The 16,110-nt window shown below is 44.2% G+C and overlaps 1 protein-coding gene across 1 annotated transcript in view; it reads left to right on the top strand.

The window, feature by feature from the left end:
• The window catches only part of arb2a (ARB2 cotranscriptional regulator A), a gene marked incomplete at its 3' end in the record, with an annotated part of 49,857 nt that extends 35,331 nt beyond the window's left edge, over positions 1–14,526 (top strand). Inside the window, exons 5-6 of the mRNA XM_080737889.1 lie at positions 13,882–13,960; positions 14,456–14,526. Of these exons, the coding sequence (XP_080594015.1) occupies positions 13,882–13,960; positions 14,456–14,526 (150 nt within the window). The remainder of the gene's footprint in view (positions 1–13,881; positions 13,961–14,455) is intronic.
• Between the last annotated feature and the right edge of the window lie 1,584 nt (positions 14,527–16,110).

Genomic DNA, 16,110 nt, shown 5'->3' with positions numbered 1-16,110 from the left:
AAGTAATGTTCTGCTTTATCTTACAAGATTGTCGCACAAAACTAGGGAAAATATCAGATCTCCAAGCACAAGCAGATCTACAAGCACACAACGCCTCATATCAATTAAAAGTCTGGAATTCAAAATGTACTTGAGTAAGAGTACGAAAGTATTGGCATCAAATATACTTAAAGTACTGTTAGGGGTCCCGCCTGTGACCCCAAGAATGTGGCACCCTGTCCTTTGAGGCCCTATGCACTGTGTGTACTGAATGGAGAGAGAAGGACGGGCTGCTGACGGGGCTGTTCTGTGTTCGTGCATCGAGCACCAAGATGGCCTTGAACTTGTTTGGACTCCGCAGCTGGCCACGCTAACGAGCTCTTATCTTCTATCTGTCAACATGAGATATGACATTCTGGGGGAGAGCGGGTTTCCCAGAGACTTCTAAAAACGAGAGCGGACACTCCCCAATCTCGCATGAATAGGGGAGTCCTAGCCTGACCTTGACTGTCTGATTTTGCAAAGATGTGCGTGTTAGTGCATGTACGTGCATGTACGCGTGACAGCGTGTGTGTGCTAAAATATGTTCTGTGTGTAAATCACGCCAAGTGTGACGCGACGGACCTCTGTATAAAGGAGACTGCTCCGTGTCTCCTGCTTAAGTCTGAAGAGTGTGTTTGGAGTTGTTGTAGCTATTACCAGCCCCTTCGGGGGCTGGAAGGAAGCCTACCTTTTTGGACTTAGTGCAATTTTTGGACTTTGCACCGGCAGTTCTTTTCTGTCTACTTAGAGAGTGTTTAACTCTGTACTTATATAGTACTTCTTTTGTTAATTTTCATTACCAATTTCTGTATTGGTGAGCTTATAATTTGTAACTGTTTTTTATTCACTAAAGCTTTTTAATTCACTTTTGCTTGGTGTCTGTCTGAATTCATTTTCTAGAGTTTACAACTTTTAAGGTTTTGACTTTTTAACTTCCCTTCGGGGAAGTTCCGCTTCCATGGGAAAGAGGTGTTAGCACCTCAGGGCACTCAAAGCAACTTCTGGCTGTGGAGCTGAGTTAGACTTTTGGTAAGAATCAACAAGTATATTTTCTTAATTTAAAAGTCTTTCACCTTCTCAGTGACTGACACTGCGCGTGCAGGTGTCAGTTGGGTATGCTTGGCAGACAATAAAATACAAATTCCCAACCCTAACCGGACGGACAGTTTGTCCGCAGTGGGCTCTTTTGTATCAAATAAGTCAAGCTGCTTTTCTCCATAAAACAGTCCCTGGGAGAAAGCTACAAGGTAACAGTTTCACACTTTATATTGTCTTTGTGGTTTTGGCATTCTCCATCCAGACCTATGGTCTACATTTCTCAAGAAAGGTGCAATATTCTTGGTCTATAAAATAAAGTCGCTGTAGATGGTAATAATATTCACCAGTTAAAGAGGGTCTCATAGACAGTTCAGTCTTTATTCAGAGAAAGTTGTATTCGTACAGTAATAGGTGCATATACAGTAATAGTAGGTTTATACAAATGAGAAAGGTTATAACACCTGTTTGTGTTAACTTAAAGGTATAGTGTAGTGTTAGTGACAGTGTTTATTAAAAAGAGATCTGGTAACTTTGTGGGCCTAGCAAACCTACGGAGGGTTCCGGGCGGCTTAGAGGAGTGCTTAAAAAGGTGAAAGGGCATTCAGTAGCTCCAAGCTCATTACATGGCGTCCCTGGGTGGATATTGATTGATTATTGATTAGTAATTGATTAATTAAATTCGTGTCCACTGCCACATAAAGAATAGCCGAGAGACCCTTGGAATATAGTTATTTACTACGGAAGTAAAGGATAGTTAATATTATCAAGGTTTAAGTGTTTTTATTCACAAAACTCCCCAGAGCGTCGGAGATTTTGAACAGAGTGAAGTGGAGGTCTGTAAGCGCAGCAGACGGCCAGTAATCGGTAAAAACACCTCCACTAGGAACTAGATAAAATAGCAGTTGAGAACATCTAATAATATTATAACGACTTTGCGACCAACCTAAGTTATTTGGGCATGGACTCCGCCAATCCCACCGCCGCAGACAACGCTCCCTCGGGAGCGGTCGGCGGGGCGAGCCCACATCGGCTCAGCTTAGGTTGGAGAACTCGGTAATAGTACATATTGACCAAGTTCGCAAGACCAGGTGAGCACTGAGAAATGGCCGAAGCTTCGGGTAGTACACCCTTAGTTAGGGATGGAGAGGTTGCGCCAGGCATGGGGCAGGTAACTGTTGGTTCTCGTAAGGAGATGCCCTTTGCTTTGGAGTGCGCCAGACAAAAAGTGTTGATCTGTGTAGCGCCAGGACGGTCCCCGCCACCTGGGGACAGTGGAGTTGGAAAGAGTGCCAGCGCCTGGTTAGGCGTATCCTATGGTGTGGTGAAGTTGGCCAGGGAAGGCTTCATGCAAGCCTCTCCTTCGCCCTGGTGGCGAGGCCTTTACCTCTGGGCCCAAGGAGGGACCCAGGGGATGTAGAGCATTGGTTTGCCCGGGGTGCTACGTCCTGTAGGGACTGTGCATCGTCCTGGCAGCCTATCCTGTTACGACCGCTGGAGCTGTGGTCAGATGTTCTTGCTAATGGTTGGGCATTGCCCTGGCCGAATGCAAATGCCAGAGGGGGTGTTAGGGGTCCCGCCTGTGACCCCAAGAATGTGGCACCCTGTCCTTTGAAACCATATGCACTATACGTACTGCATAGAAGGAGAAACACGACCAGATCATTCGCCGGTGGGACATGGAAGATGACGTCCTCTTCGGTACAGACCCTGCGGAGCCTGGCTTGCTCGCTGAGGACCCGCCGGAGGAGAACCGGAGTGGCAGGCACCTATGGATGAGCCTGTTGAGCTTCCTGGACCCTCTGATGGGGTCTGGGAGTTAGCAATCATGCCTGCATTAGAGTCTCTGTCTGACGATGAGGACTCTAATATGCCAAGACTGCAGTTTATGGCACCAATGGCCATAAACTCAGAGCTGATGATCTTAAGTTCCCCCAGACTTGGGAGGAGATCGTGGGTATCCGGAGAGGACACCTGCCCCGGAGGGAGCCGTTCATGATGCCCCCCTGGGATGACTACTGGGTGATGAAAGCCGCTTCCATCAAGACGTCTGTGATCCTCAAACACCAGGTCGGAGACAACTTGCGCTCCATCGACCCCGCCTGTGTGTCCATCTTTAAAGTCACGGAGGAACAGGTGCGTTCCCAGCACGGCATGGTGTGGGCTACCGTCAAGACACAGGCGGCTGGCCAGAACCGTTTCGGCTGTCTGGGGGCTGTTTTAGGACCCCGGATGATCTGAGGGAAGTTGGAGGAGCCCCAACTTGGGATTCGGAAGATCGCCCGAGACACTTCACTCTACCCACCTGACTCCATGGTGGCTGCGGATGAGAGGATCCAGGGTGCCAGAGGGGGTGTTAGGGGTCCCGCCTGTGACCCCAAGAATGTGGCACCCTGTCCTTTGAGGCCCTATGCACTGTGTGTACTGAATGGAGAGAGAAGGACGGGCTGCTGACGGGGCTGTTCTGTGTTCGTGCATCGAGCACCAAGATGGCCTTGAACTTGTTTGGACTCCGCAGCTGGCCACGCTAACGAGCTCTTATCTTCTATCTGTCAACATGAGATATGACATTCTGGGGGAGAGCGGGTTTCCCAGAGACTTCTAAAAACGAGAGCGGACACTCCCCAATCTCGCATGAATAGGGGAGTCCTAGCCTGACCTTGACTGTCTGATTTTGCAAAGATGTGCGTGTTAGTGCATGTACGTGCATGTACGCGTGACAGCGTGTGTGTGCTAAAATATGTTCTGTGTGTAAATCACGCCAAGTGTGACGCGACGGACCTCTGTATAAAGGAGACTGCTCCGTGTCTCCTGCTTAAGTCTGAAGAGTGTGTTTGGAGTTGTTGTAGCTATTACCAGCCCCTTCGGGGGCTGGAAGGAAGCCTACCTTTTTGGACTTAGTGCAATTTTTGGACTTTGCACCGGCAGTTCTTTTCTGTCTACTTAGAGAGTGTTTAACTCTGTACTTATATAGTACTTCTTTTGTTAATTTTCATTACCAATTTCTGTATTGGTGAGCTTATAATTTGTAACTGTTTTTTATTCACTAAAGCTTTTTAATTCACTTTTGCTTGGTGTCTGTCTGAATTCATTTTCTAGAGTTTACAACTTTTAAGGTTTTGACTTTTTAACTTCCCTTCGGGGAAGTTCCGCTTCCATGGGAAAGAGGTGTTAGCACCTCAGGGCACTCAAAGCAACTTCTGGCTGTGGAGCTGAGTTAGACTTTTGGTAAGAATCAACAAGTATATTTTCTTAATTTAAAAGTCTTTCACCTTCTCAGTGACTGACACTGCGCGTGCAGGTGTCAGTTGGGTATGCTTGGCAGACAATAAAATACAAATTCCCAACCCTAACCGGACGGACAGTTTGTCCGCAGTGGGCTCTTTTGTATCAAATAAGTCAAGCTGCTTTTCTCCATAAAACAGTCCCTGGGAGAAAGCTACAAGGTAACAGTTTCACACTTTATATTGTCTTTGTGGTTTTGGCATTCTCCATCCAGACCTATGGTCTACATTTCTCAAGAAAGGTGCAATATTCTTGGTCTATAAAATAAAGTCGCTGTAGATGGTAATAATATTCACCAGTTAAAGAGGGTCTCATAGACAGTTCAGTCTTTATTCAGAGAAAGTTGTATTCGTACAGTAATAGGTGCATATACAGTAATAGTAGGTTTATACAAATGAGAAAGGTTATAACACCTGTTTGTGTTAACTTAAAGGTATAGTGTAGTGTTAGTGACAGTGTTTATTAAAAAGAGATCTGGTAACTTTGTGGGCCTAGCAAACCTACGGAGGGTTCCGGGCGGCTTAGAGGAGTGCTTAAAAAGGTGAAAGGGCATTCAGTAGCTCCAAGCTCATTACAAGTACCAAATGTAAAAGTACAAAATGTTTGAAAATAGCCAATCTACAAGTTCGCAGCGCCGTGTGTAGATCGGCTATTTTCAAAGGGCCTAGGTATAAAATGGGGCTGAGGTGTATTAATGTATGTTTCATAATATAATCATTTATATCTGCAAAGTAACGTTTTAAAATAGATGTAGTGGAGTAAAAGTACAATTATTTGGATCCGAGATGTAGTGGAGCAGAAGTACTAGAAACTGAAATACTCAAGTGCAAATACCTCAAAATCGTACTGAAGTACAGTAGTAAATCGTCTCAGTTACTTTACTTTGCCCCCCCCCCCCCCACACACACACACACACTTCATGTATGTTCCAATTCCAAACAGCCTCTTACTGCAGCCTCCTGCGGGCCTTTCATTAAAGCACTAATAACACATTGATAATTAGGTGACAAAGACACTTTTTTTCCATTATGCTGATCAGCTTCTGAGATGCAGTCCATAGAGGCCCACACGGGAGGTGTGTGTGTGTGCGCGCGCGTTCGCGCACTTGAGAGTGCAGCAGTTGTGCAGGTGTGTGTGTGCGAGTACAGTTATGCTTGGTTAGTGTTGGTGTGAATGTGCGTATACCCTGGTGTTTGCAATGCACGCGCACCTGTGTTAGCATTTGAATGTGTATCTTGTGTGAGCATTTGAATGTGTATCTTGTGTGTGTGTGCAGTATGAGAGCGCATGCAGATAGTTATTAGGGTTAGTTTATGTACCATGATGATGAGACTGAAACCCCACAGATCAGTGGTTCTCAGTCTTCTCTGGAATCAGTGCAGGGTCTCTTGAGAATCTTTTTATTTTATTTTTATTTTGTAACCCATTTTTCACCCGGTGTCAATTATCGAAGGTAATCCTGGGTGCTATTCTCCCTATGCCAACCTGGGGAGACAACAGACTGACCTTATGCTTCCTTCTATTCACAAGGAGTCCAAGTAGCTTCTTTTCACCAGACAGGGTTGTTTCCTCGGTTGGACGTAATTCGTGGAAGGAATACGTTATGCTACCTTTTTCACATTGGCCTGTTATAGCGCCACCAGCAGGTAGACTTTAGCAAAACACATTTTTGGAACACAATGCCTCATATCATCCATGCAGCGTCCGACTGCCTTGAAAGGTCTATAGGCATGTTTTCACTACAGTTCCGGAATTTTTCCTGCAAAATAATTAGCATAATCATTTTCAACTTGCCGGGAGTTTTGTTTTTTGGGTGTTTTCACATGAGCAAAAATGCTGGCATCGCCATAAAATACATCGTTTTCACTACTAAACCGTCACGGAATGAAAATCCGTGTTGCCAGACTTTGCGAGAGAAATAAGCAACCAGGTGTACGAAAATAAGCCCCAAAAAGTGATATTATCTAGGCCACAAAAGCAATTTAAAACTATAAGCATCGCCACATCAGCTACTTGACAATTACCGATCTAAAAGATCACAACAAATAAAAAGCAGCCAGAAACGATCAATACATACAAGCAACTTTACGGAAATCAAGACCATAGTCGCTTATAATTAGCAAACATGGCAACCAGTGCTTACCACACCGTCTGCGTCTGGACGCTTGATCGCTTGCTAAAGCAGCAGCGAGTCACGTCTGTTCGTCTCTCCTTTTCTCTCTCACCAATGGATTTAACAAGTTACGCTCTTTGAGTTGGTAGCTTCCAACTTTCATCACAGCAAAAATCACGGCCAAATGAGCGCATTGTGTCTCACTCAGACAAAAAATAGGCTATAGTACCGTAAAAAAAGTTGGTAAAGATTCCAGCTTTTATCACATTACGAGCGCATCGCGCTCCTGTCTCCAGAGCGGACTTGTATCAAAACCCACACAGCTTAATTACAAATAGGCTATAGAATAATTTTGAACCATGCATTGATCTAGCATTAAGCTTGCATTTCTCGAGTCTGTCTTCTGTGTTTGGCTGGCTTACATAACATTCGAATGCAATATGGATTCTGAAGCTTTCAATCCCAATTACAATGCTTTAACTGTTAATATTGGCTCCTTGCGTGCACCTGCTTGTCCGAAAAAAGTAAAAATCACGGTATGCCGTTTTCACTGTGGGGATATTTCTATTCTGCCGGGACTTTAGGCAAAAATTACTAGGTATTTTCCCGTCACGTTTGGGACACCAAAACTCACGGAAGACAAAATAAGTGGCCGTTTTCACATGGCGTGAATTTCAAAATTGCCGTCATTTTGGAAAAAACTTCCAGAAGTTTGACTCAGTGAAAACGGGGCTTAAGATTGGTGAAGAACACATGCCACCCTTTTAACTAATTGGCCTATTATAACACCACCAGGACGCCTGGCCTGGTGGAGACCTGTGCTCGGAAGAGCACAGCTTCTAGTTGTCTGCTCATCTGCATGTCCATGGCAAAAGTTTGTCTTGGATCAATGGAACTGACGTACAGTAGTGTGCATTCATTTCCTATTCATTCATCAGTATATCACAGTGAAAACTTTTTTCCCCCTTTTTTAAATACCATATCAGTGTCATTTAATCCTTAATATCTTAGTGTTTAGCCAATTATTTGGGGGCCCACTTGCCACATCATCACGGTCCGCCAGTCAGCCTCCGGCCCACAGGTTGAGAACCACTGCAGCATACATTACCTTTTTAAAGTCCACTTTTTGTCCAGTCCCACCCATCCCTCTCTCTCTCTCTCTCTCTCTCTCTCTCTCTCTCTCTCTCTCTCTCTTTCTCTCTCTCTCTCTCTCTCTCTCTCTCTCTCTCTCTCTCTCTCTCTCTCTCTCTCTCTCTCTCTTTCTCTCTCTCTCCGAAACAAATAGCGTTTTTTTTTGCACAAATTAAATTACCTGCAAGGCTTTTATTGATGACATTAAAACCCGAGCGTATAACGGCGGCGACGACACAATAGTTTTAGTCTTCATCAGACCGGCTGACATTTTTGTGAATTAGCTTGAATGGTGTGTGTGTGTGGGAAGGTGGTGCCTCTATCTTAGCCATGCCCCCCCCCCCCCTCCCCCAGCCATTCACAGGTCAAATGGTAGAATTCGTCATCTCCTCGAGTCTGTCCGCCACCGGCACACAATTGGCTCTCATAACACATTAATATGGGTCTCATACCTCATAATGCCATTCTGATGCTGCTGCTGCTGCTGTTGTTGTTGTTTTGTTTAGAGCAAAATCCAGTTAGCATCGACTTTTCTTCTGGGCATAAAAAAGAGCACGGCCGTTATTATGATTACGACTATTAGCGTTCACATTTGAAGTTCATGGGTCTATATCGATGCAGGGGTCGCGTCCCGGCCTTTTGTTGTGGTCTAGACGAGCGTATTAACGGGGAGATTTAGTAAAAAAACATTCCCTGAAATATGGCTTTTTATAAAGTTGCAAAGGCATTATGCTTTGTTCTCTAAACATCTGGGTTTTACCCATTATAGCCCCGGTACACGTCATTGTACGACGAATAGCAGAAATGGAACTGCTCCTTGTCGCTAGGTTTGGAAGTATATTTGAAAGTTTTACGATGTTTTTAAGAATGTTCACCGGGTTGAAACTAAAGTGGGTTTAACCACTGGTTGAGAGGAGTCCCTCAGGGCTCTATACTTGTGGCTTTCATGTTTGCTGTCATTGTGGGGAAAGCTTTAGTTTTAAAAGCTTTAATAGCCGATCGACAAGCTCACAATGCACCGCTGTTATTTTCACTATATGGAATATGGAAAATGTTTCAAATTATCTAAAAAAAAAATACTATTATGTAACAATTGTTTCAGGCCTAACTACTAGTAACTACTAGTGTGTGTGTGTGTGTGTGTGTGTGTGTGTGTGTGTGTGTGTGTGTGTGTGTGTGTGTGTGTGTGTGTGTGTGTGTGTGTGTGTGTGTGTGTGTGTGTGTGTGTGTGTGTGTGTGTGTGTGTGTGTGCGCACAGTGGTGGAAAAAGTACTGTTTTACTTAAGTAAAATTATCAATACTGCAATGTAGAAATACTCTGTCAGGAATAAAAAAATGTACTTGAGTAAATGTACAAAAAGTTAAAGTAAAAAATATTTGAAAATAACAGATCTACAAGCTCACAACAATGCGTCAAATCGCAATGCATTTCGGCTGTACTTACTGTAAGTACAGCACTAAAGTAAATGTACTTAAATGTAGTTACTTTACACCTGTGTGTGTGTGTGTGTGTGTGTGTGTGTGTGTGTGTGTGTGTGTGTGTGTGTGTGTGTGTGTGTGTGTGTGTGTGTGTGTGTGTGTGTGTGTGTGTGTGTGCGCTTGAGGTAGCCTACGTGGTTGCGCGACGGGGGTGAGAGCGTGACTGAGGATAGGACGCGCTCTCTTGCCGCGGCGCCCGGCTATGGCTGAGTTAACCCTTACTTACTTACTACTTACTATATTTGTGAGGACATAAACATACATTTTTGTCTCCGTCAGGCTGAAAGGCATGGCCGAGACGATGTTTTGCACCCTGTCTGTCTGTCCGTCCGTCCGTCCGTCCGTCCGTCCTTCCGTCCGTGTGTCCGTCCTTCCGTCTGTGGACAGCTAATCTCTGGCACCGTTGGCACGATGGCAGCGAAAACTTTGCACGCACACCCCCTGCATGGGAGTCAGAGAATAACCTCTGCCCCAAATCTTTCACTTGGGCCCATTATAGCGCCACCAGGAGGTGGATTTGAACAAAACACATTTTTGGACAGTACCCCTGCAGATTTTGTCCAAAAATCACGCAAATCGGTACACAGTATCTCTATTGATTTAGGTATTCACATGGACCAGTAAGACTCCCTAATCGGGAGATAAGTGACTGTCAGGTCGCCATCCTCATGGTGGCGCTAGAAGAGGCCCATGTGCAGGTAGATGTGAAGATTTTAAGTGAGGTTGGGGGAATGAATATGCGTGGCTAATTGCAAAGAAAAGGCACGTGGTGTTCATGATTGCGACCGTAGGTCGCATTTACTATCAAACCCTGCACAAAGTGTAAGTCCGTCAGTCTGTCTGTCAGTGTGTCTGTCACACGTCACACGTCACACTCTTGCCCTGCTCATATCTCCGCAACCGTTGCCCCGATCCATGCCAAATTTTGCACACACGTTCCTTACCTGCCAAACTACAACCTCCAAGGACCCCCGGCGCTCCAGGGACCCCCAGGTCCCTGGGGGACCCCCAGATGTAAAAAATGACCAAATGTGCTAAACTGACCAAATGACCACCCCAACGGGGCTGCTCAAGGGGAATTCCCGGGGACCACCCACTCCTGGTGCTCCAGATTGGATGCAAAAGTTGTGGCGCCCCCAGTGGAGGACCCCCTACACTGCAGCTCACATAAAATGCTGTAACTCCGGCTAGGAGCGACCGGGACAGCCGGGGCCGGTACCTATTCGTCCGCCTTGCCGGCGCGGAGACCCCACCCCTCATTTCTCACATGGCCCTCTTCTAGCGCCACCATGAGGCCGATTCTTGCAAAACACATTTTTGGACACTGCTCCTACAATTTTTGCCCTAAAATCACGCAAATCGGTACACAGTATGTCTACACTCATCCCATCAACATGAATCTCTCCCATATAGCGCCACCTCCAGGCCGATTTTTAAAAACACATTTTTGGACACTGCTCCTACAGATTTTGCCCTAAAATCACGAAAATCACTACACAGTATGTCTACACTCATGTCATCAACATGGATCAGGAAGATTTTGGCAAAACACATTTTTGCCCTATTTGTGGAGATAAGTGACCTACGGTCGCTTATCTCCCGATTAGGGAGTCTTACTGGTAGGTATTCATATGGATTATCATATGTTTCTCCTGTACTCACATACAGGAGAAAGTCATGAACTGTAAAACGATCGCAGAAAATGGGTTTTTAATAAAGAATTCGCCTGCTTATTGTGTCTAAAAAGACATATTTAGCCACTTGTACGCATGCCCCTAACCACTGAAATCAAAACACTAAAATTGCTAAAATAATAGAAAGTAGTAAATGAAAACATTTAAACACTCATCTTTCTTTTCTCTAATTACAATCTAAAATATGAACCCTTGTTGTAAAACAATTTAAAGTTGTCCTTTAATTGCGACCGTCAGGTCGCATTTACTATCAAAACCTCGATCAGCTGTCTGTCAGTCTGTCTGTCACACGTCACACTTTTGCCCTTCTCATATCTCCGCAACCGTTGCCCCGATCCATGCCAAATTTTGCACACACACTCCTTGTCTGCCAAAAATCACAACCTCCACTTTCACACATGACCCTCTTCTAGCGCCACCATGAGGCAGATTCTTGCTAAACACATTTTTGGACGCAGCTCCTACAATTTTTGCCCTAAAATCACGCAAATCGGTACACAGTATACACTCATGTCATCAACGTGGATCTGTCCCATTTAGCGCCACCTTCAGGACGATTTTTTAAAACACATTTTTGGACACTGCTCCTACAGAATTTGCTCTAAAATCACGAAAATCGGTACACAGTATGTCTACACTCATGTCATCAACATGGATCTGTCCCATATAGCGACAGCATCAGGCCGATTTTTTCAAACACATTTTTGGACACTGCTCCTACAAATTTTGCCCTAAAATCACGCAAATCGGTACACAGTATACACTCATTTCATCAACATGGATCTGTCCCACGCCACGATCAGGCCGATATCTTCAAACACATTTGTGGACACTACTCCTACACATTTTGCTCTTAAATCATGCTGCGACCTGACGGTCGCTTATCTCCCGATTAGGGAGTCTTACTGGTAAAGGTCTTTTAAACTCAAACTCTCTCTCTCTCCTCTCTCCCCTCTCCCTCGCTCCCCCTCTTTCTCTCTCTTCTCTCTCTTCTCTCTCCCTCCCTCCCACTTTCTCTCTCTCTCCACTTGTCAAAAATTACAGTCAAGTACCCTGACTAGTTTTTTTACTCCCCCTCTCCTATGTTCTCAGCTTAGCGGGACAAAGGAAAAAATGAAGAAACAAGGGGGAGATGAGATGGAACAGAAAGAACAGAACAGGAGAGGCGGGGAGGGGAGGGGAGGGAGGAAAAGGAGGGTTGCAAGTTGTTGATGTCACTGAACCATGAAAGTCTTGGCCCGGGGTTGGAATGACTCTGGTATACAAGGTTCTTTAGAGCCGGGGCTGCGGGGATAAACATAACTTACATCAGCCCTGTGCTTGTACAGGAGATTTCCTCTGCTGGCAAACATAGACCCCCGACACACACACACACACACATGCACACACACACACACACACACACACACACACACGCACACACACACACACACACACACACACACACACACACACACACACACACACACACACACACACACACATGCACACACACACACACACACACACACACACACACGCACACACACACACACACACACACACACACACACACACACACACACACGCACACACACACACACACACACACACACACACACACACACACACACACACTGCACACACACTGCACACAGGGATGGGACGATATGAAACTTTCATATCACGATTATTGTGACAAAATAAATTTACGATATTATGATATTACCGCGATAATCACAATCCATTATCCTGGGGCAGAACATTTGCCAAAAAATAGCCGATCTACAATCTCACAACGCGTTGCGTTGTGACACGTTGTGAGCTTGTAGATCGGCTACAGTGTTGGAGAAAAAAAAACTGTATCAAGTACATATATTATAAGTACCTTTTACCAATTATAGAGGGTTTAAGTGGTACCGGATATGCAGCTCGGCAAATAAAAAGTGAATTGATCCCCAGTGCATGACGGAGGACGATATCACGATAAATTAAATCTCCACGAAACGATTAGCGTGAGTGTTTTTATCCCGATAAACGATAATATTGCGTATCGTCCCATCCCTAGCACGCACACACACACACACACACAGACGAGCGCGCCCGTGCACACCCACACACACACACACAGACGAGCGCGCCCGTGCACACCCACCCACACACACACACAGACGAGCGCGCCCGCGCACACCAGAGGGCAAATGACTGTTCTGTATGGTATTTTGTATTCTGGTGTGCAAACACAGTGGAGCGATGGTTTCTATTACTAGTTCACACACACTGTTGCACAGAACTTATAGTTGGATTCTCTCTCTCCATGGGGTTTTCTGTGTCAACAGCAATAGAAATGTATTCATTGCATTAGGCTGGGACATAAATAACCACGGCCGTGCGCGCACGCTTGTGTGTGTGTGTGTGTCGGCTGCACTTTTAACTACAGCTTGGAAGAAGCCTTTCTATGAAAAGTGCTGAAATATCAACAGCTAGTGCAGACCATCTCACAGCTAGGCTACAGATGTAAACTTTTAATTTTTATCTTTGGCAGCCTAGGGCATGTGTACAAGTTGGTTGTGTGGGGCTTACAAATGGCAGGCCTCTCCAAAAGGAGGGCCAAACAGTCACCACCTGCTCCGTGTCAGCCATTATAGGAAGCCGCTCAATCTGGTGGAGGTGTTGTTTCCTTTCCCCTTGATTTGTGTCCACTTGTGTCTGATAAGTACTGTATGTAACAATGTTCTGATAAGTACTGTATGTAACAATGTTCTGATAAGTACTGTATGTAACAATGTTCTGATAAGTACTGTATGTAACAATGTTCTGATAAGTACTGTATGTAACAATGTTCTGTCTGATAAGTACTGTATGTAACAATGTTCTGATAAGTACTGTATGTAACAATGTTCTGTCTGATAAGTACTGTATGTAACAATGTTCTGATAAGTACTGTATGTAACAATGTTCTGATAAGTACTGTATGTAACAATGTTCTGCCGTTTAGGCTCTTTGTAACTGGCTGTTCTTTCATATTATCTGACTGCACTGTCATTGTTTATGACCTTTGTATGAAGGCATCCTTGTACTTCTGTTTATGTGGTCCTAACTAAACATTTCAAATGTGTGTGTTTGTGTCTTTCTCTCCACCAGATCATCACCCAGTATGTTTATGAGCTGCTGGAGAGGAAGTGCAACATGACCAGAGAGATTGTGCCGGTAAGTACCAGTAGTGAGTCTTTGATTTTGCTTTGATAAATTAACTGCCATATTTGATCATACTACAGCATCACGCAAAAGCATCAAACATAGCAGATGCGCAGGCGACGCGCTTTGAGCTTGTCGATCCGCTGCTTTTTGCCCTTTTTGAATTTGAATCCTAAAAAGTAACAGTTATTTTTTAACATATGAGGTTTCCACCCGACAGAGGAGATTTGTGCTCTTGAAGATTAAAGTGTGTGTGTGTGTGTGGGGGGGGATAAAATCCGAAAACTGACACAAATGCTCCGGATTCACAGCATGATTACGATATTGTATTTCCTCTTAGCGAAAATAAATAATATAATAAAATAAGAGGGGGAGGACTGTGAGATTTCTCTCCTCTCTCCCCGTCTCCTTTTAGTGTCTCCTCAACAAATTAGCTGCATTGTGACGTGTCATATCAAAGGCAAGCGAGAGAGAGAGACGAGCGACTCTTAATCTTGTGTTTGCGTTTCTTGGCGTTCAGTCTTGCTGAAGGGCAGACTTCCCTCTGTCACCGGAGTCGTCATCGTGTCACGCCTGTCTGGGCGCGATTGATCCCCTCTTTTAATGCGTTGTGCGTCTTCCTCTTCTCTCGTCGCTCTTTCAGTACCCTCACACCCGTTTATTTATTTAGTTTTTATTTTATTTTATTTTTCATACCACTTGCATGCCTATTCTGGGGGAGGAACATTTGCCAAATATTGCAGATTTACATGCTTGTAAATAACAATTCAGAATTATGCTTTACTCTTACAGTTTACAGTTTAGGTATTTAGCAGACGCTCTTAATCCAAAGCGATTTACACTAAGCAGGTAATAAATACATCAATACAATAAGCAGGGAATACAGTACATCAATACAATAGGAAGGTAATATATCATTATGTACCTGTATACAAGATGCAACAATAAAACACAAATTTGAACCTTGATCCTAGCATACAGTTCTTGGCAAATATATTTGGTATAGACGTAAAAGGAAAGCGGCCCTATTGCAGTTGTAAATCAAGTTCGTTTCACTAAGACTAGAGCAGTGGTTCTCAAACCGTTCATGTCAAGGACCCACAAAATGACATGTATTTATTTGGCCCCGGACCACATCTGAAAAGAGTTTTTGCCAGGGACCCACCAGAAGAGAACATTTCCGTTAAGAAATTCACAAATGATTAAAAAGTTTCCAATATTTTGCAGATGTACAGTCAAGCTCGCAACGTGGCACAAAGTGACGCAGTGAGCTTGTAGATCTGCTACTTTTGAATCACCAACATATTAATGGATAAAGTGGTTAAAATGATTGTTATGCTACATGATGAACTACTTTTGCAGGGGAACCCCTGGACCTGTGGGGGTCCCCGGACCCCACTTTGAGACCTACAGGACTAGAGGGTTTAGGTCAGTCCAAGGACCCCTTAGTCGAGAGGCAGATGAAGCGGGCTCCCCCACTGCATGTTATATAAAATTCTGTTACAGGTTAAACTTTTTCATAGTTTCATTGTTTGACAGCACAATCATCTGTGTATTATGGATTCAATCATGTATGCATTTTTCAGACATTTAACAACTTAAACGTCAACACTTGTTAAACTTGACCAGTGGTTCTCAAACTTTTTGGGTTTCAGTACCTCCTTTTCCTGATTTCTGATTCCTAGTACCCCTCAGAATGGGTACACATTATTGTGTATCATTATTTTATGCTTTAACTATTGAAAAATTGCCTACAAATAACCCTACAAGCTCACAGTGCCGCGCTGTGAGCTTGTAGATCTGCTATTCTAATCTACAAGCTCAAAACACATCACGCTGTTACACGTTTTGAGCTTGTAGATCTGCTATTTTTGCTATTTTTGAATTGGAATCCGGAATAGTTTTTAGCTATTTTAATTGGATTCCTGAAAAGTAACATTTTTATTTAATTTCAAATGCATTGATATGACTGTTCTTATGGTAACTTCATGAACTTAAATTCAAATGCATTGGACATAGAAAAAAGACTTGTGCCAAGTGACCAAGACTGAAGTAATTAAAGTGAGTCATGTTTGAATGGTTGGAATTGTAACAGCTGAAATCAATAATATATCAGTATTCCAATATTAACCTGCGGGCTGAATTAAGTGAAGCTGGGGGTCGCATGTGGCCCCC

The sequence above is a fragment of the Nannobrachium achirus genome (genome assembly GCF_963921795.1).
Source record: "Nannobrachium achirus genome assembly, chromosome: 12".
NCBI classification, from domain to species: Eukaryota; Metazoa; Chordata; class Actinopteri; order Myctophiformes; family Myctophidae; genus Nannobrachium; species Nannobrachium achirus.
The sequence above is the reverse complement of the archived record's forward strand: the minus strand, read 5'-3'. Positions and strand labels throughout refer to the sequence as shown.